This window comes from Chrysochloris asiatica, unplaced genomic scaffold (assembly GCF_000296735.1).
Source record: "Chrysochloris asiatica unplaced genomic scaffold, ChrAsi1.0 scaffold00002, whole genome shotgun sequence".
In the NCBI taxonomy this organism is placed as follows: domain Eukaryota; kingdom Metazoa; phylum Chordata; class Mammalia; order Afrosoricida; family Chrysochloridae; genus Chrysochloris; species Chrysochloris asiatica.
Window position 1 is genome coordinate 34,674,418 of NW_006408520.1, and position 23,401 is coordinate 34,697,818.

The window sequence follows — 23,401 nt, forward strand, 5'->3', positions numbered from 1 at the left end:
AAAGCCTCATATTTTTCCCGCGGAACAGCTGGCAGTTTCGAACTGCTGACGCTACTAGAGGAGAGTAGATGCCAAAGGAGAGTTGTTGTTGTTGTTAAGTGCCATCGAGTCGGTTCTGACCCATAGCGACCCTGTACAGGGTTTCCGAGGGTGTAAATCTTTACGGGAGTAGAAAGCCTCATCTTTCTTATCCTTACTTAATTCTAGGACTAATGAACTGTTTTCTCAGTTTTATGTTCTTATAACCATTTCAGTCAATATCTAAAAAGGCGAACGACTTAAGTGCTTGTGCGCAATTATATAATTTTTCTATAATTCATAGTATGTTAATGCCTTCTTCTGAGATTTGTCCTCAACTATAGCTGGGCCAATCTGAGATTTCACCTGAGATTCTGATATAGTGATGATAGTTATACTCTGATAAGCACATAAGTAGGAGTACACATAAACTCCAAAACTGGGGTGACTAAGTTTCATGTTGTACAAGCAGCAAAGAACCCTATTCTATACATGATGAGGATAATGAATAGATACAAGGTAGAGAAGTAGAGTGAAACTCACATGTGGTCTCAGAGAGAAAAACTGAGAAAGGCACTGCCATGGTTCTTGTGAGCGTTCCAACAACCAGCTCTAGTCCTTGATAAAGCTCAATGCTACTTTTTGTCTTGAGCTCCATGAGATACATAATACAAGTATCTTTTCTGTTAAGACAGTTTGAATAGATTTCTAGTACTTCTACTTAAAGGGATATCAGTTACACTTTTGAAGGAATTCCTTTAGTATTTCTCTTAAAACACTGTGCGCTCACCAATAGCAAAATATCACAAGAATGATTCTGACCAAGAAAGAAAAGGGTCTTTTTACACTAAAAATCTTTTTTGAAAATGGCAAAAAAAAAAAAAAAAAAACCACAAAAACAAAACCTAGAAAGATAAAGAACTGTGATTGGTACAACTTAATTTCTTAATTATTTTTTCTGACTTGATACTATAAAGTATCAAAAAAGCAAGCACTACGAGTCCACTCCTCAGAAACCTTACATAGGGTCACTATGAGTTGGGACCAATTTGACAGCACTTTAACAACAACAGCAACAACATGAGCCCTGGTGTGGCACTGTATGATAAGCACTGGACAACTAACAACAAGATTGGCAGTTCAAACCTACCAACTGTTCCTCGGAAACCCTATAGAGGATTGCTATGAGTAGGAGCCCACACGATGGCACTGAACAACAATCACTATGATTATCATGTTTTCTTAACTAAACCACACAATTAGTACTTTTCATTGATAATGTAAGAATATTCAAATATATAAAAATTGAATTCTTTAAGTAATTTATTCCTCAAAGATTTATGGGTTGATTAGTATATTTGAACACTGAAAACACAGGAGTTCAAAATTTAGAGATTGGAAATTAGCACGTAAAGAAATAATTTCAAAATAATACAAAAATTATTATGATCTGTAAGTTTGCTTTAGGAATAAAAAATAACCATTTAACTCTACTGAGTCACTGATGAAGCACAGCTGTTTTTCAGAATTATAATAAAGGATATAAATATAAAAAGATAGCAAGGAACTATATGTACGGTTGTATGTTTAGATCAGAGAATGTTATTGAAAGAGATACAAAAAACCCAAAGATGTAGGCCACTGATCTTGTATGTATCATATGTATATATGTATAATGAAAGACTTCAGGTTAAAAAAACTAACAACAAAAAAAACCCTAGCATCTGCTTATTTTTATGAATAAAATCATATTTCACTTGTAATTTTCCACATCTTGAAATGCCTAGGGCATTTAACCATTTATAACATACATAAGATTAGTTGAAATTAGACAATTCTGAAAAAAACAAAAAAAAAAAAACACAAAACAGGATATCTAGCTGTGGTTACTATGGATTCCTGGGGTAGAAAACAACTAAAAACGCAGACTGATAGGCTCAAGTATATAAAACACTATCTGTATAATAATGTGTAGAAGACACATTACAGAAAAATAAAGCGATAGAGAAGTAGTAATAATGTTCTTTATCTAAAAGCAGCACATCCTATTTCAAAACCTTCAGTATCCCACAGGGATTACCAAAAGGTTCTATGCCATATGATAAACTTTTAGACAGAAAATACACATTGGCTCAATTCAATGAAATTTCATGTTTTAAATATAATTAACAAACAAACCAAAAAAAACTACCAATTAAAAATATTTTGAATATTTTAATACTCAAGGAAATGCCAAAGGAATGCTAATACATTCATTTTGTAAAATTAATCCAAATTTAAAACACTAGACCATCAAAATTTATCTACTCAATAAATTACATTCTGGTTAAGTCTTAATATATTACATGTAAAATATCCCTCTGTAGCCCAATATTCTACAATCAAATATCTAACAGAGTTGAAGAGGATAATGTTATACAGCAGCAGAATAAAAAGATTTATTTTTCAGTAAGTGATAATGAGATACCTCCAGTTATAGAAGAAATGATTCATCTACTATTTTGTATTCTGTCATTATACAACAAAAATCCTTCTCTTTAGGGTTCTAAATTCTAACTGCTAAATTTTTTTTAGTGTACATTATAGGATTATAATATTAATTGAGAAAACATCACAACACTTTTCCTAAAATACAATCTGAATAAAAGTATAATTTATAAAATGTCTACTGTTTTAGTTAAGCAAATGTGCTAATGAATTATGCTCAGTAAACATTTCTCACTCTATCAACAGGATATCTATTTTTAGCTACAGGTTTCACTTAAAGTGAACAGATCATCCTATGATAAACTGCAGTATATGCTGTAGTACATTTTCTCAAAAAAAAAATTGTTGAAAATGCTTAGAAAAATTAAATCTTATTATAATAAAAATGATCACAAATACACTTCTCTAGTAAATTACTACCTCTAAAAATTTCTCAAAATCTTAACAAAGCCTCAAAAACCAAAATGCACATATTTTATTTACTTCTTCATTAAATCCCTATTTTTCATTTCATTTTAGTTAAAGCAGCCAACAAATCTACACAATTTTGACATCATATTGTTTTCAGGATTCTTTTTTTATAATGAGAAAGAGCTAAAAATAACAATTGTTAGGATGACAAAGCTAATCAAATGAAAGTTAAACTAATCATCATCAGGACCAGACACTAAAAAATCTTCAATCATGATGAGTCTTTTACTCATTAATTTATAACACAATTAATAACAACAAAACCTAATAAATGCAATAAATCAAACCATACAGAAAATTAGAAACTAATTACTGCTATTAACTATTATTGGTAGCATTAATTATTTACAGTTCTTAATGGTTTTTAGAAGCAATTTACTGTAATAACTAGCTGCAAAATCATCAACACAAAATGTAACTCACTGTAGTCTTACCTTTATAACTATCCCTTTTAAAGAATGCTTTTCCTCTTACAGTTAAATATATATATTTAAAATAAAGAGCTTTAAAATCTCCAAGAGCATACTTACCACTCATGATGAAAACCAACCTTTCCAAAACATATTGTTCAAAACAACAATCCAACAGCAAAGGGAGTTATGCTAATCTCTAGAGGTAGAAGAACCGATGGTGTAAACACATACACTGGAACATGCAGCACACAGAAAATGAAAAGAGCTTTCTTTTGTTAAAAAACAAAACAACAATAACTAAAAAACAACCCTTAGTAGCAAAGCACAACTGTCCAGCAGGAGATGTCACTAGTAAACATTAGACTAATACCAAAATATATATAAAACTAGGTTTCTTATTAATTTCTTTCAAGCTAGTTGTCCTTGCCTCCTTCATATACCACTAGAACAACTCAAAATGGCAGGGAGAAAATGTTCGAACCAGGATGTATAAAATGTTCTCAATTATATCAGCATGAGTTGTTACCACGGCAACATTAGACCAGAATTATCGGTTCTCTTGTAACCAAGGACTAGCTTTTCTAAAGCTTTATCAACCAAGACAAAATACATTTATATTTGAGAGCCACATGACTTAAAAATTACCACGTTCCTTAAATTTAAGCACTCATTTACCCTTTTCTCATATTTCATAGATATAAAAAAATTGCTGTTTTCTTCAAATACTCACACAATCCCATGTTGAAGCTGGCAAGGAACAAACAACAGAATGATTGCACCTAAACGTCTTTCAATTACACCAGCTCTTACTGCTAGCTGTGGACCTCACTGATATTAAAATGCTGTGTGCTGTTGCTAGTGACTATTGGCGATGAATCTTATTGCCCAGATTGCTGATAGCTTTCATTTTTCATGAGCCAGAAAGCTATACTGCAGTGCAAATGTTAACCATTTAAACATTCTGTTTTATGGAAGAAATGAAATAGAATACTAAATATACCTGCATTAATAATGGTATAGCACAATCCATATTATTACCTATTTTTAAACTTAATTAAAGTCAGCATTATATATATATATATATATACATACATACATACATACATAAACATACTGGCAATTATTGCTAACGTGTAAACTCCTTGTATCCAAATAGGATTAAGATGACAGATTGTCTATCAAGGTGGATAGACTGAACAATAATAGAGTAAACAAACTGTTCTGGCCCCAGAGAGGCAAAATTTGAATCAAATGATAAAAGGATGCCTAGTTTAGTGGAAGTTCAGCAAGAGAAGTTGTCATTTAAAAGTTGCCAGGTGGGGCAGGATTTCTGGTGATAACAGAGTGATTAAGTCAGCAAATACTTTCCCCAATAAACAACAAAAACTGAATAACACTGTCAAAACCAACAATTTCATGGTTCTAAAAACTGAGCAACCATTATCAAGAAATAGAGAATCATTTATTCAAGAAAACCTGCAGACAAAAGTAATTTGTTTTTAGCAATAATATTAAATCAAGCTCTTCAGGTAGAAACTAAATGACACCAGAAAATAACACCAATCCACATTAACTAATGAAATATACTGTAAATGGTAAATAAGTAAGGCTTTCTGCTCCCGTAAAGATTTACAGCCTTGAAAACCCTGTTCAGGGTTGCTATGGGTCGGAACTGACACCACAACACTTAACAACAAAACAACTGTATAAGTGTAATTTTTTTTTCTCCTCTGAACTTATTTAAGATTTAAAACCACATAAAACAATAATTATTACATTGCGTTGTTGGATTTGTATATTTGTAGTTTGTTGTTAAGTGCTGTCGAGTTGATTCCGACCCATAGCGACTCTGTACAGGGTTTCCAAGGAGCAGCTGGTGAGCTTGAACCACAGACCTTGCAGTTCAAATGATTTTGCAGTATGACGCATTAGCCTACAGCGCCACATATATAGATATGTGATAATGTGAAGCTGGAGATGAACTGGAGCTATATTGAATCCAAGTAGCTAGAATGTTGTTGTTAAGTACCATGGAGTCGGTTCCTACTCATAGTGACCTTGCACAGGGTTTCTGATGCTGTAAATTTGTACGGGAGCAGAACGCCTTTCTCCCGCAGAACAGCTGGTAGTTTCGAACGGCTGACCTTGAAGTTAGCAGCCCGATTCGTAACCACTACGCTACCAGAGCTCCTTAATTTACTAGAATAAGTCAGTGTTATTGTGGTGCTGTGGGATAAAGCACTGAACCACAAGGTTGGTGATTCAAACTATCAGTTGCTCCCTGGAAACCCTATACAGGGTTGCTATGAGTCAGAACTGACATGACGGAACTTAACAACAACATCCATATAATTACCTAAATAAATTGTGATAAGTTAGAATGAAAATTATAACTCTTACACAACTACTAAGTAAATAATTTTTAAAATTTAGTTTAAAAATCAAGAGAAATTAAAATGGTAGTCTCTAAATGATTATTTAACATATAAAAATATTAGTAGAGGAGGAAAAAGGTACAAAAACAACAATGAAAGTCTTGAGATACAAAGAAAACAGACAGTATAATGGATAATGTAACTTTAATTATGTCACTAATTATATCACATATGAATGGAAAAAAATTTTCAAAAGGCAGAGATTGTTAGATTGACAAACACCAAGTTCCAAGTACATGCTGTCTATAAGAGAGAAGATTTTAAATTCAAAGACATATATAGGTTGAAATTAAATAGAGGTAAAAAGATATACCACACAAACATGTAAACTGTAAAGCAGACCAAGTGCCTATATTAATAGCAAACAAAATAGAGTTTAGGATAAGAAATTTTACTAGAGACAAAAAAAGATACTTCATACTAAAAACAGGACCAATACATCTGAAAGACTTACAATCAGAAATGTATATGAACTAAACAACCAACTAGCTAGCTGCTGCTAAATTATTTCCAACTCATGGCTACCCATGTATGTCAGAATAGAAGTGCACGTCACTGGGTTTTCAATAATTGATTTTGTTAAAAATAAGATTGCCAGGTCTTTCTATTGTGGGTGGACTGAAATACAAAATTCAGCAATTATAACTGGAGCTTTCACTATACTAATGCCAATAATCAATAGAAAGCACGGACAAAAAAATCAGCAAAGATATTATTGTTGTTAAGTGCTGTCGAGTTGGTTCCAACTCATAATGACACTGTATAGAATTTCCAAGGAATAACTGGTGGGTTTGACCCACTGACCTTGTTGCTAGCAGTCCGGTGCTTATTCTACAGCACTGCACCAAGACTCTAGCAAGGATAGAGATAACTTAAATACCACCTTCAAAGAAAACCTGATATTTACAAAACACATTATCCAGTATCAGCATAACATTCTTTTGCAGCACACATGGAAATTCTCAATATTAACTATTTGATAGGCAATATAACTGATTGACTGACAGTGTGTCATCAAGTCAGTTCCAACTCATAATGATCCCGTATAGGATTTCCAAATGTTAACAGGAGCAGCAGAAAACTTCATCTTTCTCCCCCAGAGGAGCTGGTGGGTTGGAACTGCTGACCTTGCAGTTAGCAGCTCAATGGGTAATCTACTATGCTAATAAATCCTATTTAATTTGAAAGGAATGAAAAACACTGGAACTATGTTCTCTGATCAGAAAATAACTAAATTAGTAATCAATAACAAAAAAAAATTTGGAAATCTTCAAATAATTAGGTATCTAAACCACAAAGAATTGCCAAGGGAAATTTTGTTTTTTGAGGAAAAAAACAAAACACAACATATCAAAATTTATGAGATATAGATAAAGGAGTGCTAAAAGAGAAATTCATAGCTTTAAGTACCTTTATTAAAACAAAGAAAGAAACTATCAGAGTTTCAGAGCAGGGTTCAGTGGAATACAAAATAGGAAAACAACAGAGAAAATGAATGAGATCAAAAGTCTTTATTGGTAAACCTTGAGTCTGTTGTAATTAGGTGCCATCGAGCCGGTACTGATTCGTAGTGACCCTATGTACAGCAGAATGAAACACGGTCTAATCCTAGTCCAACATCACAGTCCTTGCTACGTTTGAGCCCATGGATGCTGCCATTGTGTCAACACATCTCGTTGAGAGGTTTTCTCTTTTTCTCCAATCCTCCACTTTACCAAACATGATCTCCTTCCTTCTCCAGATACTCGTCCCTCCTATCAATATGTCTAAAGGATGAAGGATGAAGTCTGGACATCCTGGCTTCCAGAGGAGCACTCTGGCTGTACTTCTGCCAACACAGATCTGTTCTTTTGGCAGCCCATATTCTGTAAAAATTCTCCTCCAACGCCATAATTCAAATGTATCAATTTTTCTACAGTCTTCCTTATTCACTATCCAGCATTTGCATGCATATGAGGTTATTGAAAATACCATGACTTGCGTCAGGCGCACTTTAGTCCAAAAACTAACATCTTTGCTCTTCGATATTTTAAAGAGGTCTTGTGCAGCAGACTTGCGTCAGGCGCACTTTAGTCCAAAAACTAACATCTTTGCTCTTCGATATTTTAAAGAGGTCTTGTGCAGCAGATTTCTTGACTACTGCTTCCATGATGGTTGTTAATACAAGCAAAATGAAGTCATTGACAACTTCAGTCTTTTATCCATTTATACTGAGCTAGATAACCATAAAACAAAACAAAACAAAAAAAGAAGACACTACCAAAATCAAGAATGAAAAAGAAAGACATATCTGACTCTAAATTAAAAAAAAATAATAATACAAATAAATAAATTTGTTGTTGTTGTTGTTATTGTTAAGTGCTGTTGAGTTGTTTCCAGATGTAGTGTTTTTGAGGCTGCAAATCCTCTCAAGAGTAGAAAGGCCCATCTTTCTCCCTCGTAGCACCTGGTGGGCCAGAAGCACTGACCTTGTAGTCAGTAGCCCAGTGCTTATCCTACAGAGCAACTCTGCACTGTAAGTAACTTTATATCAACTATATCAGAAATTTAGGTGCAATGGGCAAATACCTAGAAAGATATGTTACCAAAATTCACTTGAAGAAATAGGAAGTCTGAATTATTGTTGTTAAGTGCTGTTTAGTCAGTTCCAATCAAACATGAATGAGAAATTTTAATATTTAAATAATGTGTCAATGATTAATTTGAATATTTTTTAAACTAAGACCTTATTTGCATCCCAAATAGACCATTCTTGTTATGCAACCAGACACCAAAGTTAATTGTTACTGTTGTTAAGTGCCACAGAGTCAGTTTCAACTCATAGTGACCCTGTATAAGGCTTCTGGGGAGCAACTAATATGTTTGAACTACTGACATTGTGGTTAGAAATTCAGTGTTTATCCTACAGCACCACACCAGGACTCCACCAAAGTAAACAGACTTTTTTTTTAGGACTTGCGAGTTAAACATTTTCCTTCAGAAAATTCCTATTTCCAGAGTCAATTTATTGCCTTGCTTTTGACATGTTGGTCTTCTGGATGCTCATAATAATGCACTCAGTCTCTTTCTGTATATATCAGGAAACTTTGGCCAAAAATCTGTGCTATAAGAGCCAAGATCCTGTTTATTGTTTGTTTTTACACACACATAAAAAGATTTCATAGAATAATGACTAAGAGCATGGGCTTTGGAGTCAGACTTGTTGTTATTTGGTGCCATTGAGTTGGTACCAACCTATAGCGACCTTATGCACAGCAGAAAGAAACAATGCCCGATCCTGGGCCAACCTCACTACTGTTGCCACGCTTCAGTCCATTGATGCTGCCACTTGGCCAATCCATCTCGTTGGGGGTCTTCCTGTTTTTCTCTGACTCTCCACCTTACCAAACATGATATCCTTCTCCAGCGACTGATCGCTCCTAATAATATGTCCGAAGTATGAAAGAAGAAGTTTGGCCATCCTGGCCTCCAAGGAGCACTATGGCTGCACTTCTTCCAAAACAGATCTATTGGTTCTTTTGGCAGCCCATGGTACCTTCAATACTCCCTTCCAACACCATAACTCAAAAACATCAATTCTTCTACCGTCTTCCTTATTCACTGTCCAGCTTTCACATGCATATGAGGTTATTGAAAATGGCTTGGGTCAGGCGCACCTTAGTCCTCAAGCTGACATCTTTGCTCTTCAACACTTTAAAAAAGGTCTTCTGCAGCAGATTTGCCTAATGCAATACGTCATTTGATTTCCTGACTGCTGCTTCCGTGCATGTTGATAGTTGATCCAAGAAGAAATGAAGTCCTTGACAACTTCAATCTTTTCTCCGTTGATAAGAATGTTGTTTATTGGTTCAGTGGTGAGGATTTTTGTTTTCTTTACAGACTACCTATCATTAAATTTTACTTATTCAGTAACCTTAAGAGATTTGTTGTTGCTGTTGTTAGGTGCCAGTTGATTTTCAACTCATAGTGACCCCAGGTGACAAAGCAGAACTGTCCCATGTGGTTTTCTGGACTATAATCTTTACTCAAGCAGATAGTAACTAGTTCTTTCTCCAGAGCAGCCACTAGGTGAGGTCAAACAATCAATCTTTCCATTGGTGGGGGTGGGGGTGGTATTAACTGCTGTCACAGTGTCTGACTCTTGGCAACCCTGTATAGGGTTTCTGAGGAGCAGCTGGTGGGTTTGAACCACCAACCTTGCAGTGAACAGTTCAGTGCTTTTCCTACAGTACCACACTAGTATTTTTTTCAATTGGTAGCTGAGTGCTTAACCACTGTACCATCAGTGCCCCTTTCAAGAAGGTTACTTATCATTATGCTTCCGTTTGTTAAACTATGATAGGAACTATATATTTATGCAAATAACACATGATAAATGTTTTCTTTGGAAAACTGCACAGTCCTTCATGTGGTATCCAAATAAACCAGACATATTCTATACTACTGAAGCATTCAAAATCACACAGGGAGGAGTTAATTTAATAATGAATAATATAATACTAGTAGTATAATACTAGTAGGAGTCTTTTATCCTGGACTGTAAAGTCATTTAACTGCAATGTCAGCGGTTCAAGCTCACCAGCCACTCCTCAGAGACCCTATACAGGGTTGCTATGAGTTGGAACTGACTCAACAGCACTGAATAACAACAACAACAACAACAACAACAGTAGTATAATACTGTTGCTGTTAGGTACTGTCAAGAGGGCCGCAGCTCATAGCAACCCTATTATGCACAATGACACTATGCACATCAGAACAAAATACTGTCTGGCCCACACCATTCTCACAATTATCGATACGTTTGACCACAGTTTTGCTACCATTGTGTAAATCCATTTTGTTGTGTGTATGTGTGGTCTTCCACTTTTGCTGACCTTCCACTTTACCAAATATGATGTTCTTCTCCAGGGAATGATCCCTCCTGGTAACATGTCTGAAAAGACATTCTTGCATCTGGGGAGCATTCTGGATTAATTTCTTCCAAGACTTGTTTGTTCGTCACCAAAACCATAATTTAAATATATCAATTCTTCTATGGTCTTCTTACTCACTGTCTAACTTTCACATGCATATGACGTGATTGAAAATATCATGGCTTGTATCAGGGGCACCACAGTCTTCAAACTGATATCTTTGCTCTTGAGCACTTTATAGAGGTCTTTTGCACACAATTGTCTAATGCAATATAATAGTTTATTTCTTGACTGGTGCTTCCAAAGGCATGGATTGTAGACACTAGCAAAATGAAGTTTTTGACAACTTCAATCTTTTCTCTGTTTATTATGAAGTTATTAGTTCAGTTGTGAGGATTTTTGTTTTCTTTATGTTGAGGTGCAAATTTGAACACTTCTGCCAACTTTTTCCCACCATTTGTCTGTGGGAAAAATTGTTGCTTGCATGGTGTGGTGATGCTGAAAGCTATGCCACAGGTACTTAAAATACTAGTAGAGTTAAACATGGTGGACAGGTTTCAGCAGTTTCCAAACTAAGATTAGGAAGAAAGAGAGGCAGACTACTTATGAATGGTTAGCCACTGAAAACAGTATGGGAATCAACAAGACATTTCCCTATAGTGCTGGAAGATGAGAATATTATGAACAGCACCAGAATATCGTCAGATGTAGTACAGGAAGGTAAGCCCCTCAGGTTGGAAGTTACTTAAAATATGACTGGGGAAAAGCACCTCCTCAAAGTGGAGTTGGCTATTATGACATGAATGGAGCATAGCGTTTTGGACCTTCATTTATTGATTAGGCAAAAGAAAAAGTGAGAAGAAACATTATTTAAAATTGGATAATGAACTGCATGAATCTAAGAAAACTGTAAATTTTCTAAATGAAATAGAACACATAAAAATTGAAAGCTTAGACATTAGTGAGCTGAAATCAACTGCTATTGGCCATTTTGAATCAGACAATCATATGGTTTACTATGCCAAGGAATGACAAATTTAAGAGGAATACCAATGTTGTTGTTGTTGTATTGATCATCAAAAAGAATATTTCAACATCTATTTTGAAGTACAATGCTGTCTCTCATAAGATAATATCCTTATGTTTATAAGGATGACCAGTTACTACCACTATTATACATATTTACACACCAACCACTAAAGTCAGTAATGTTGAATTTGAAGAATTCTACCAACTTTTCAGTCTAAAGCTGATCAAACATGCAATCAAGATATATTGCTAATTATTGTTGATTGGAATGCAAAGGTTGGAAACAAAGAAGATCTGCAGTTATAAAATATGGTCCTGATGACAGAACGGATGCTGGAGATAGCATGACAGAATTTTGCAAGACTTATTCATTGCATATGCTTCTTGTTTTGTTTGTTTTTTTAACCAGAAGGTGACTATATACATGGACCTCACCAGATAGATTGCACAGGAAACAAACTAACTACATCTGTGGGAAGAGATGGTGGAAAAATTCATATCATCAGCCAAAACAAGACCAGGAGCAGATGGTGGACACATCATCAATAGCTCATATGTAAGTTCAGGCTAAAGCTGAAGAAAATGAAAACAAGTCCACAGAAGTCAAAATATGATCTTGAGTATATCCACCTGAACTTAGAGAACACCTTATGAACAGATTTGATACGTTAAACACTACTTGCCAAAGGCCACAAGGGTTGTGGGATGACATAAAAAACATCATACATGGAGAAAGCAAAAGTTCACTATGAAGACAGGGAAGAGAGAAAAGACAAAAATGGATTTCAGAAGAGACTCTGAAACTAGCTCTTTAGCATGTTGGTGTTTTTAAGTGCAGGTCGAGTAGGATTCAATTCATAGTGACCCAGTATAGGCTTTCTGAGGAGCAGTTGGTGAGTGTGAATCATTGACCTTGAGGTTCAAACCGACCTTGTGGTCTAATGCATAGAGAAGCTAAAGCAAATGGAAGAAATGAGGAAGTAAAAGAGCTGACCAGAAAATTTCAAAGGGCAGTTTGAGAAGACAAAGTCAAGTATTATAATGAAATATGCAAATACCTGTAGTTAGAAGATCAAAAGGGAAGAACATGCACAGCACTGTTCAAGCTGAAAGAACTGAAGAAAAAATTCAAAATTAGACTTGCAATATTGAAGTACTCCATGGGCAAAATCTGTGTTGAAAGAAGTACAGCCAATCCAGAATGGTCCTTAGAAGTCAGGCAAAACTTACATCAGACATGTCATTAGGAGGACTAGTCACTGGAGAAGGACATTGTTGTTGTTGTTGTTGTTAAGTGCCATCGAGTCGGTACCAACTCATAGTGACCTTATGCACAGCAGAACGAAACAGTGTGCGATCCTTGTCCACCTTCACTGTCATTGCCATGCTTGAGCCCATTGATACTGCCACTTTGCCAAGAAGGACATAATGTTTGGTAAAGTGAAAAGGAGGAAGACCCCCAAGAAGAAAGATTGACACAGTGTCAGGAGCAGTGGGCTCAGTCATAGAAACAATATTGAGGATGGCACAAGACCAGGGAGTGTTTTGATCTGTTGTGCATTGGGTCACTACAAGTCAGAACTGACTTGATATCATCTAACAACAACAACAACACAAGGAAAATTTTGAATGATTCAGAAAGAAGCAAAGATGGAAGGAATACACAGTCACTGTGCCAAAAAAAAAAAAAAAAATTGGTCCATGTTCAACCACTTCAAGAGATAGCGTATGATCAAGAACTGATGGCAATGAATCAAGGAGTCGAAGTCACAGTGAAGGCACTGGTAAAATACAAGGCTCCAGGAATTGACAGAATACAAATTGAAACCTTTGAGCAAGCTGAGGCAGTACTGGAGGTGCTCACTCATCTATGCCAAGAATTGTGGAAGACAGCTACCTGACCACTGAATTAGAAGAGATCCATCTTTGTGCCAACTCAAAAGAGAGGTGACCCAATGGAAAGTGGAAATCATTGAACAATATAATTAATATCATATGCAAGTAAAATTTTGCTGAAGATAATTAAAAACTGATTGTACTCATTGACATGCAACTGCAAGAAATTCAAGCAGGATTCAGAAGAGGATATGGAACAAGGGATATCAATGCTGATGTCAGATCTTTTTTATTTTTTTTTCCCTCCAAGCTTTTAGTATGAATTGAGTGATGTTTACATAGGAGAACCTCGGTTTTGCACTCATCCTATCATATTTTGTTTCATTGCAATGATTACAATCCCCTCCATGCATCATTTAATAGTATTTTCTCCTAGTCCCTGTTTGTTTGTTTGTTTGTTTTTAATGTACACAAAACTCTTAGAAATATATATGCATTTAAACTACCAAAGGGCACATTCTGCAAGCCTGCCTCTTGGATGCCAACACACAGCCTTTCTCTTTCCATGAGTCTAAAGTCCTCAACTACTCTATCTCTCCATGCCAGATGTCAGACAGATCTTACCAGAAGGATGTTTACTTGTGCTTTACTGCTTATGTACAGGCTTTTGACTATGTGGATCAAGACAAACTATGGATACAATTGCAAAGAATGGTTATTCCTATATAAGACCAAAAGGTAGTCATTTGAAAAGAACAAGAGGATACTGAAATAGTTTAAAATAAGGAAACATATTCATCATGGTTGGAGTCCTGGTGTGGCTTTGTGGGTTAATGTGCCAGACTGCAAAGCCATATGAATTGCAAGGTAGGCAGTTCAAGCTCACCAGATGCTTCTCAGAAACCTTATACAGGGTCACTATGGGTTGGAAGCAACTCAACAGCACTTAACAACAACAACATTCATCATGGTTGTATCCTTTTACCATGCTTATTCAATCTGTTTGCTGAGCAAATAATCAGAGAAGGCAGATTAAATGAAGAATGTGGCATCAGGAATGGAGGAAGATTCACTAGCAACCTGTGATATGAAGATGATGCAACCTTGTTTGCTAGAAGTGAAAATAACTTAAAATACTTACTGATGAAGATTAAAGATTAGAGTCTTTTGTATGGAATGCATGTCATTGCAAGTGAAGAAAAATCTTCACACTTGGACTAATAAATAACATCATGATAAATGGAGAAATGATTGAAGTATACGGAAAGGAAATTCCAAGCAGAAGAAATCTATTGAACAATCATTACTATTACAGAAGAAATCCATTATCTATTCGTTTCCATGCCAAGCACTGTATTATTAAACACATTAATTCTAATTAAGTCTCCAGCACAAATAAAAATTGATAGCAGTTATATACAGTTCCTTGTATTAGAATAAACAAGTTAACATCTATCTATATATTATACAAGTTAAAATTAAGTTTTTTTCAGGATTCTTTAGTAAAGGATGTTCTAGTACTTTTCTAGCCAATGTCTTCTTAATTCTTACCAATTGATTAAGCTGCTATTGTCACTGCTAAATGCCATCAGTCAGGACTCATAGTGACCCTCTATAGGGTTTCCAAGGAGAAGCTGGTAGTTTGAGCCATCGACCTTGCAGTTCAAACTAACCTTGCAGTCCCGTGCATTATCTTACATTGCCACACCAGAACCATGCAAATAAGGTGTACAGGATTCTTAAGGCTGGGATTGATTAGTTTTGTCACCCTACTAGATTTAAAAGGAGCCATCTCAGAAGCAGGAATGGAGGATCCAGGACCGCCAATAAGGAAGAGCAGAAGTGGAGTGTGAGATCCTAACTAGAAAAGCAGCAATGGGAGAGGCAGTGGCATGAAGAGACAAAGCAGCTTTGGGCTGTAAACCCATGGACTGAGGAAAGCTTAGTGCCAACAGGAAGGAAACTGACTTGTACAATGTGCCCTTTGGGCAAACATAGACTGGCAAAAGAGCTTTGTAATATTTACCAAGGGGCCATAAGGCTGAAAAGTCAAAGACAAGAGTGAGGAGTATCTGAAGTACTACAGAGAAGAGGTATTCCTGATTAGAAAAGTGCATCCTGAGTTGTTTTTGATCCTCAATTGTAACCTGTTCACTGCCCTAGTAAATCCCATAATCGTGAGCATCATGGAGTTCTGAGTGGCCATTGCAATGGATTGTCAAACCCAGATGTGAAACAGAGTGCTGTGAGAGGGCTGGCTGGTGTCAAAATAAAGAAGTTTGTAAGGTGGAGGCATGTCATGGAGTCCTAGTGTGGCGCTGTAGGATAAGCACTGCACTGCTAGCCGTAATCTCGGCAGTTCAACCTCACCAGCTGCTCCTCACAAACCCTATATAGAGTCACTATGAGTTGGAATCGACCCAACAGCAGTTAACAACAACAAAAGGGTAGTGGCATGTCTGACCTCCACTTCATAGGAATTGGCCTTGGGCTGATTTTGAGTTTGATTCTCTTTTCCTCTTGTTAAACCCAGAGAAGTCAGACATGGCCTCCACATGGTTTTAGCAGTTGAATTATGTATTCTAAATATAGTCTGAAATTTGAATATCTAAAAGAAAGTTTTCAAAGATCAGATCCACAAGTGACCATTCTAAACACTATTTTACTATAACTTTTAAGTAAATTTCAAATTTTCACATTGTTGTACATGCTATTTTCTTTAAATACCTTGCTCCTCCTTCTCTGTATATCCAAGTAGTATTCATTGTTCAATATTCTCGAAGGTCCCCCTTTTGCCTTTAGGGTTAATTTCCCTTATGCTAAGTTCTCACAATAAGCTACATATGCATTTTTTAAGCCATTAATTCATTATTCTTTGATTATTGTACTGTTGATATATTTCTTTTTGAGGATAAGAACTAGAGCTTATTTTACCCAGACTCTTGTTTACTAACTACCATACAGTGGTTGGTGGGTATGTGCCCTGGAGTCGGTTCTGATTCACAGCGACCCTCTGTAGGGTTTCTGAGGCTGTAAATCTTTATGGGAGCAGAAAGCTTCATCTTTCTCCTGCAGAACAGCTGGTAGTTTCAAACTGCTGACCATGAGGTCAGCAGCTTGACTCATAACCACTACACTACCAGAGTAATACTCCTAACTTTTGAAAAGGAATAAAAAGTAGTTACTACTTAGAGGTTTACAGAATAGTTACAGATGGAAAAAGTATGAACATAACAACATGGAATGTCTTCTAGCTTAAAAATGAAAAGGACACAGATTTGGTAGGCTAAGAGAAACACTTTGGAAGTTAAACAGTATATGACGTTTGTTGTTGTTGTTAAGTGCCATCGAGTTGCTTCTGACTCATAATGACCCTGTATAGGGTTTCCAAGGAGTGGCTGACAGGTTTGAACTTCCACCCTGTGGCTCAAACTGACCTTGCAGTCAAGTGCATTATCCTGCAACACCACACCAGGACATGTATATAAGCTCGTTGTTGTTGTTATTAAGTGCCGTTGACTCAGTTCCAACTCATAGTGACCCTGCATAAGGTTTCCGAGGAGCAACTGGTAAGCTTGAACCACAGACCTTGCAATTCAAACTGACCTTGTAGTACAGCACATTAATCTGCAGCAAATTTAGGAAAGATAAAACTTATTTGTTAAAGTTGTCTATTATAACCACTTACATACTTGAAGAAAGCTATATACAAACATTTTCATTTGAAGAAGGTAGTATTTAAATTTAAAATTCACTAATATGGATTTGTGTCTGCCAGAAGAAAAAAAAAAGCCTGATAAATCATGGAAGAGAGGCTCAAGTGTCGGATAGTATTGACTTATTTAGTCCTTAAAATGTTAGAGTAGGACATTCATTACCGTATACAGTCAACCATGTAAAGTTTGCAAAGCTTCACTCAAATTCAGCATTGTAGAAATCAACACAACATTTATAATCATGTGTAGATTTAAAAGCTAACCATAATTCACTAGAAAGAGATTTCAATGAATGTCAAATTCCCATTCTTTGCAAGTAAGAGTAAACAGCAGAATTGCTCCCTGACTTTCATGTGAACATGTTATATTTACATGCACATGGACTCAACTGTTAAATATTTGTTATGAAACAAGATTTCCTGTCATTTAATTTAGTATTAATGATGAAACACATTAAAGGTACCTGCAAACCACTATACGTTTGACCTTTATTCTGTATCTCTTCCCATATACATTGTTGTTATTGTTAAGTGTCAAGTGGGTGGGTTCCGAATCATGGAGGCCTTAGGAGCAGCTGGAGAATTTGAATCGCTGACCTTGCAGATAAAACCAACCTTGTGGCTGAGTGCTTATCCTACAGCACCACACCAGGATTCATGTATATATATATATTGCCCTTAAAAAAGGAAGAACCTTGGACTAATGCTTGTTAGTATTTCATATCTGCCTAAATTGGTAATAAATCTTTACTCAATAGTTCATGAACCTAATTTTTTTTTTTTTTTAAGTTACACGCAGTTTCTGTCCTTAGTGGGTTTCCTAAAATAGCACTTTTGGAACAAGCATACTGAGAGTGTTTATCATCAGGAGATACTACATTCCTTTTTCTTGTCAAACAAGTCATACAAGTAGACTGTGTTAAGTAGCTTGGAAAATTGTGGTTTATGTGCAGACCTCTTATAGTCAAAATCCCTTTCATATCTCACGCTACAGATGAATAAAAATTTCTGTTATCACAATAAACTTTGAAATTGTGACATAATGGGATCCCTCTGTTTTTATTCTATCAGTGGTTTCTCCTCTATACCAACACAGTCCACCATAAGAAACTACAGCTCCATGCTTACTATACTTGTCTTCCCCCAAACCAATAAAAAAACAAAACCCACTGCCAATAAGTCTAAATCCAACTCATAGCAACTCCATTTGCTGTTGTTGAATGCTGTAGGGTCTATTCTGACTCATAGTGACTCTATACATGGTTTCAAAGGAGCGGCTGATGGGTTTGAACTGTTGATCTTGTGGTTCAAACCAACTTTGCAGTGCAGTGCATTATCCCACAGTGCCACATCAGGACTCCAGCAACCCTATGCTGTTGCTGTTGGTAAGTGCCGAAGATTGCTTCTGAGTCATAGTAGCACTATATAGGGTTTCCAAGGAACTGCTGGTGAGTTTGAACCGCCGACATTGTGATTCAAACCGATTTTGAAGTCCAGCGCATTAACTTACAGCACCATACCAGGACTCCGACAGCAATCCTACAGAACAGAGTAAAACTGCCCCATAGGGTTTCCATGGCTGTAGTCCTTAAAGAAGCTGACTGCCACATCTTTCTCCTACAAGCATCTATTGGGTCTAAACCACCACCTTTTGGTTAACATGTGAAGACTTAATCACCAAGCCACCAAAACACCAATACTTATCCTTACATACACAAAATTACTGTAGTATCTATTATAAACTTTAGGGATATGAAAGGAGGAAGGAAGTAAAAGAATATTTGCCTAATGGATTTGGTTCTAAGTATTAGCTATAATATGCCTATCATTGAACTCCTGGTGTGGTGCTGTAGAATATGCATTGGACTGTGAACCAAAAGGTCAGCAGTTCAGGCCTATCAGCTGCTCTATGGAATAAATATGAGGTTTTCTACACCTTTAAAGATTTATAGACTTAAAAAATCCTATACAGGCTTGCTATGAGTCAGAACTGACTTGATGACACAAAACCACCACAATTATTTGAAGGGTTACAAGGTTTGCACACATTTTTACTTATGAACAATGATTCTATTTATGCAATTTTGTGACTTTATAGTAAGAAAAAACGTTAACAGCATTTTATCAGTTGTTGTTGATAAATGATGTCGGGTTGGTTCCAACTCATAGCAACTTTGTATAGGGTTTTCGAGAAGCACTTGGTGAATTTGAACCACCGACCTTGTGGTTCAAACTGACCTTGCAGTCTAGCACATTATCCCACAACACCACACCAGGCATTAGGAAACTGCAATTGTACAGAATAGGGGAAGCAGTGTGAAGAACAAACTTTTGTTACATGATAACTTTTAAGAATATATTATTAATCCACTATTTAATAGTTCATTAACTTGGAGATACTGAAACTTGTCATCTGTCAATGCAAGCAATAAAGTAAGGACTAACTATAAATAATAAAAAATGTTTAGCATGATAATTTTGGTACAAATATGTTTACTCATTTTCTCACAAAAATAACTTGAAGAAGGGAAAAAAACCCAAAACCAATGCAGTAAAATATTACTCAAATAGCGTTCACAGAACTATTAATGTGCTAAATAAACAAAGAGTAAACTTTGAAACTGTTATTTTTTTTTTAAACTGAGTTATCTTCTTTAACTGCTAAGGAATATACAAATGAAAGAGGCAAAACCTAGTGCTATTTGATAATCAAACACACAATAAAAAGGGCAAGAGTATCAAGGGTAATTCTATTGTTCCTTTAATCAGAGTGACAAAAATACCTTGAGGAGGGTTCAAGGTGAAATGTGGAATGGAAGCACTGGCATTGTGAACATGTGAAATCTATCTTTTAAAGTGCATTATCACCACAGATGGCTTCATATCCCCATTTCAGCAAAGCAGTATTTCCAAACATTTTAACATGCTGAGAAATATGTGATACATGCATAAACAACTCATGTTTCCTTTTAGCCATAATTATAAATTACATTACCTAAAATATAATTATGAAACATTTTATATTCATGTTATAAATGCGAGATTTCATATAGAATAATCAAACTACGATTTTATTTTTATAACTCTGCTTGTTAAACTTTCATATGTGAATTCAAAAATAAAAGATAGTAACCTAATCTTGACTCTTTTGAGGTTTATAAATTCAAGTAAACTGAACATCATTTCTAAAATTTAAGCATTTCATTTTTATATAAGACCAAACAAATTAACATACTCTAAGAATTTTGAAGAAAATCTTCCAACTCATAATCAACTTTTTCATAAATAAAAGGAAAAAATTATCTACATGATTCAGCTTAACTTATAATAAACTTGAAAGTTATTCTTTCAACTACATCTTGCAAACAAAACATGGTCTTTATCTTTGATTCTAAAACTTGGGATTACTGTTTAGTTGCTAATTATAATGTATCACTTTAAAAAAATAGAAAACTTACTTGATCTGTCCCATAAGGCAGTCTGTTCAGGAAAATGAAGGCTGTCATTTTCCAAAGCTGTTTTCTGATCATGTGCAGCACCTTTAGAATGTCTATGAAATAACCGGCTAGCAAAACCTTCCAGTTTCTGAAGAGCAGTACTTGTACCTGTACACTGGTTACAAGGTAGTTCTCTATAAGCTGCCATTCATGTGCGTTTACACTCTACTTTAAGTAACTGAAAATATTTCCAGTAGGAGCTCAAAAACTTCTTACACAGAAGCTAAGAGCTACGCATGTGTCAAACTTCCTGTTTGCATGGTATTCAAATCACTATGCTGTTCTGTTTCCTGCTAATATAAAGCAGCATATTACTAAGTTTTTCTTAGCAAACTCTTTTCATCTCAACTAGAGATAATGATTTTAAAAACGTGCAATTATCTGCCTAAATGTATAAAACAAAACAATGTCTGTAATTGTTTTAATATTAATCTACATGTCAATGAAAGAATGACGTATAAAGCCTTAAACCTATAGTAGGCTGTAGGCTAAATACCAAAAAAAAAAAGTAGTTAAACATGTTTTACAACCCTACAGCAATTAAGGGCCAGATCATCTTTTAAATATAACATGTTCAAAAGAAAGGTTTTTCTTTTTCTAGGAAATCAGCTAATATTCAGATTTTAGGCATCCCTGTCAGCTTTAAGTTTTTATTGAAACTGATGTGGAATAGACATGACAAACATCTCACAAAATAAAATTTCAAATCATGTGACACAACTAAAAAAGTCTGAACTGGAGCTTAAAAAAAAAAAAAAAAGGAACTACATGTTACAAGACTACAGAAAGTATGTCAGTATTGCTTATCAAATTTATAATCTGCTGACAAGTGACTATCAAAGGTATATTTTAAAATTCTAAGATTTTGGAACAAATTATTTAGGATTTAAAATCAGTCATAGCAAGAAATTTCAGTTTGGATGAAACAATTCCTTAGAGTTGATTGAAACTTCTTTATTTAAAAATTTTATTATTGAATATTACTGTTTATCTGATCTTTGAATTAGTTTCACTTAGAAAAATCTCCTTCGATTAATAGTAAATTGAGGAGCTCTGGTAGCGTAGTGGTTACGAATCGGGCTGCGAACCTTAAGGTCAGTGGTTCGAAACTACCAGCCGCTCCGCAGGAGAAAGATGAGGCTTTCTAACTCCCGTAAAGATTTACACCCTCGGAAACCCTGTACAGGGTCGCTATGGGTCGGAACCGATTCGACAGCACTTAACAACAACAACAATTAATAGTAAATTTGCCATTGTCCATTTCTAAAAAAATAAACGGAAATTGTCACACTTGTCATATTTGAGAAACAAATAAAAGGATGGGAAATTTATGTGCTTTTATATTTGAAAGTTCTACGTAAGGACTACATTTTTTTTTTTAAATCTAAAAAGTGTATCAGAAAAATCACAAGCAGATTTCCTGCAACAACTTGAGAAATACAATAAATAAGAACAATAATGACAAAAATGAATAGGAAAAACAATTTCCCTGGCTTTGCAGGATCAGCACTGGCTTTTGAACCACAAGGTCGGCAGTTCAAACAACCAGCCACTCTTCAGAAACCCTATACATGGTCGCTATGAGTCGGAAGCAACTCAATAGCACTTAACAACACCCCCCACCCCAAACACACACACACAAGAAACCATCACTAGTGAATTTGCTAAGCAACAGCTCATTGTGTCAACTTTTTTTTTTTTTTTTTAGTAATAAAATTAGTATCAATTTTTAAAAAGACAACAATATAAGACTAAATTGCTTGGATTTATAGTTATCGGTATAATTAGTATATGTATGTATATGTGTTAACATTAAGTGCCATCAACTCAGTTCTGACTCACAGCTACCCTACCCTGTAGAGGGTTTCCCAGGAATGACTAGTGGGTTTGAAACACAGACCTTGCAGTTAGCAATCCAGTGCTTATCCTATAGCGCCACACCATGACATAGAGTATATATACTTTGCTTATTCATGTCTGACAGTGTCTGACACAAAGCAGACACTGAATATGTGTCTGCAAATTTTCATAAACATTTACAGAGCTCAGATTGACTCTGTATGGGCAGAAATAGATAAAATTTCTGCATTTCTTTGACTTGTTCTCCTGGGGAAAATTCTATTCACCATCAAAGTTCACCACAAATGTTAACTCTTCCATGAAGTCCTCCACATACTTACTGGTGGTGGTGGTGGTGGTTGTGCAACTCACAGCAACACTGTGTAGTGTTTCCACAGCTGTAAATCTTTAGGAGACTTGAAACCCTCATCTTTTTCCCAAAGAGGAGTGGTATATTCAAATTGCTACTTTGCAGTTAGCAGCCCAACTCTTAACCCACTAAGCTATTGCTCTCTTCTCTGTTTCTACAGATCTTATCATTTATGCCAAAATGTGCTATTGATGAATGTATTGTCTTCCTAAATTTCAAGTTACATGAATTCATAAATGCAAAGCATGCATTAATTAACTCAGTAATGTATCTGCTGTTGTTAAATGCCATCCAGTCAGTTCCAACACATAACGACTCATATAGAGTTTCCGAGGCTTTAAATCTTCCCAGAAGCAGAAAGCTTCATCCTTCTCC

General features: G+C 35.5%; 1 protein-coding gene across 4 annotated transcripts in view; it reads right to left on the minus strand.

The window, feature by feature from the left end:
* The window catches only part of PRKACB (protein kinase, cAMP-dependent, catalytic, beta), a 159,822-nt gene that overhangs the window by 72,308 nt on the left and 64,113 nt on the right, over positions 1–23,401 (minus strand). For 2 of the 4 annotated variants that reach the window (XM_006831008.1, XM_006831006.1), the window contains exon 1: positions 4,120–4,154. The exons of 1 other annotated variant lie outside the window; for it this stretch is intronic. In XM_006831008.1, the coding sequence (XP_006831071.1) occupies positions 4,120–4,129 (10 nt within the window). In that variant the 5' untranslated portion in view covers positions 4,130–4,154. Of the gene's footprint in view, positions 1–4,119; positions 4,155–20,778; positions 21,010–23,401 lie in introns of those variants that run through there. One more of the 4 variants, XM_006831005.1, reaches the window with a different exon arrangement.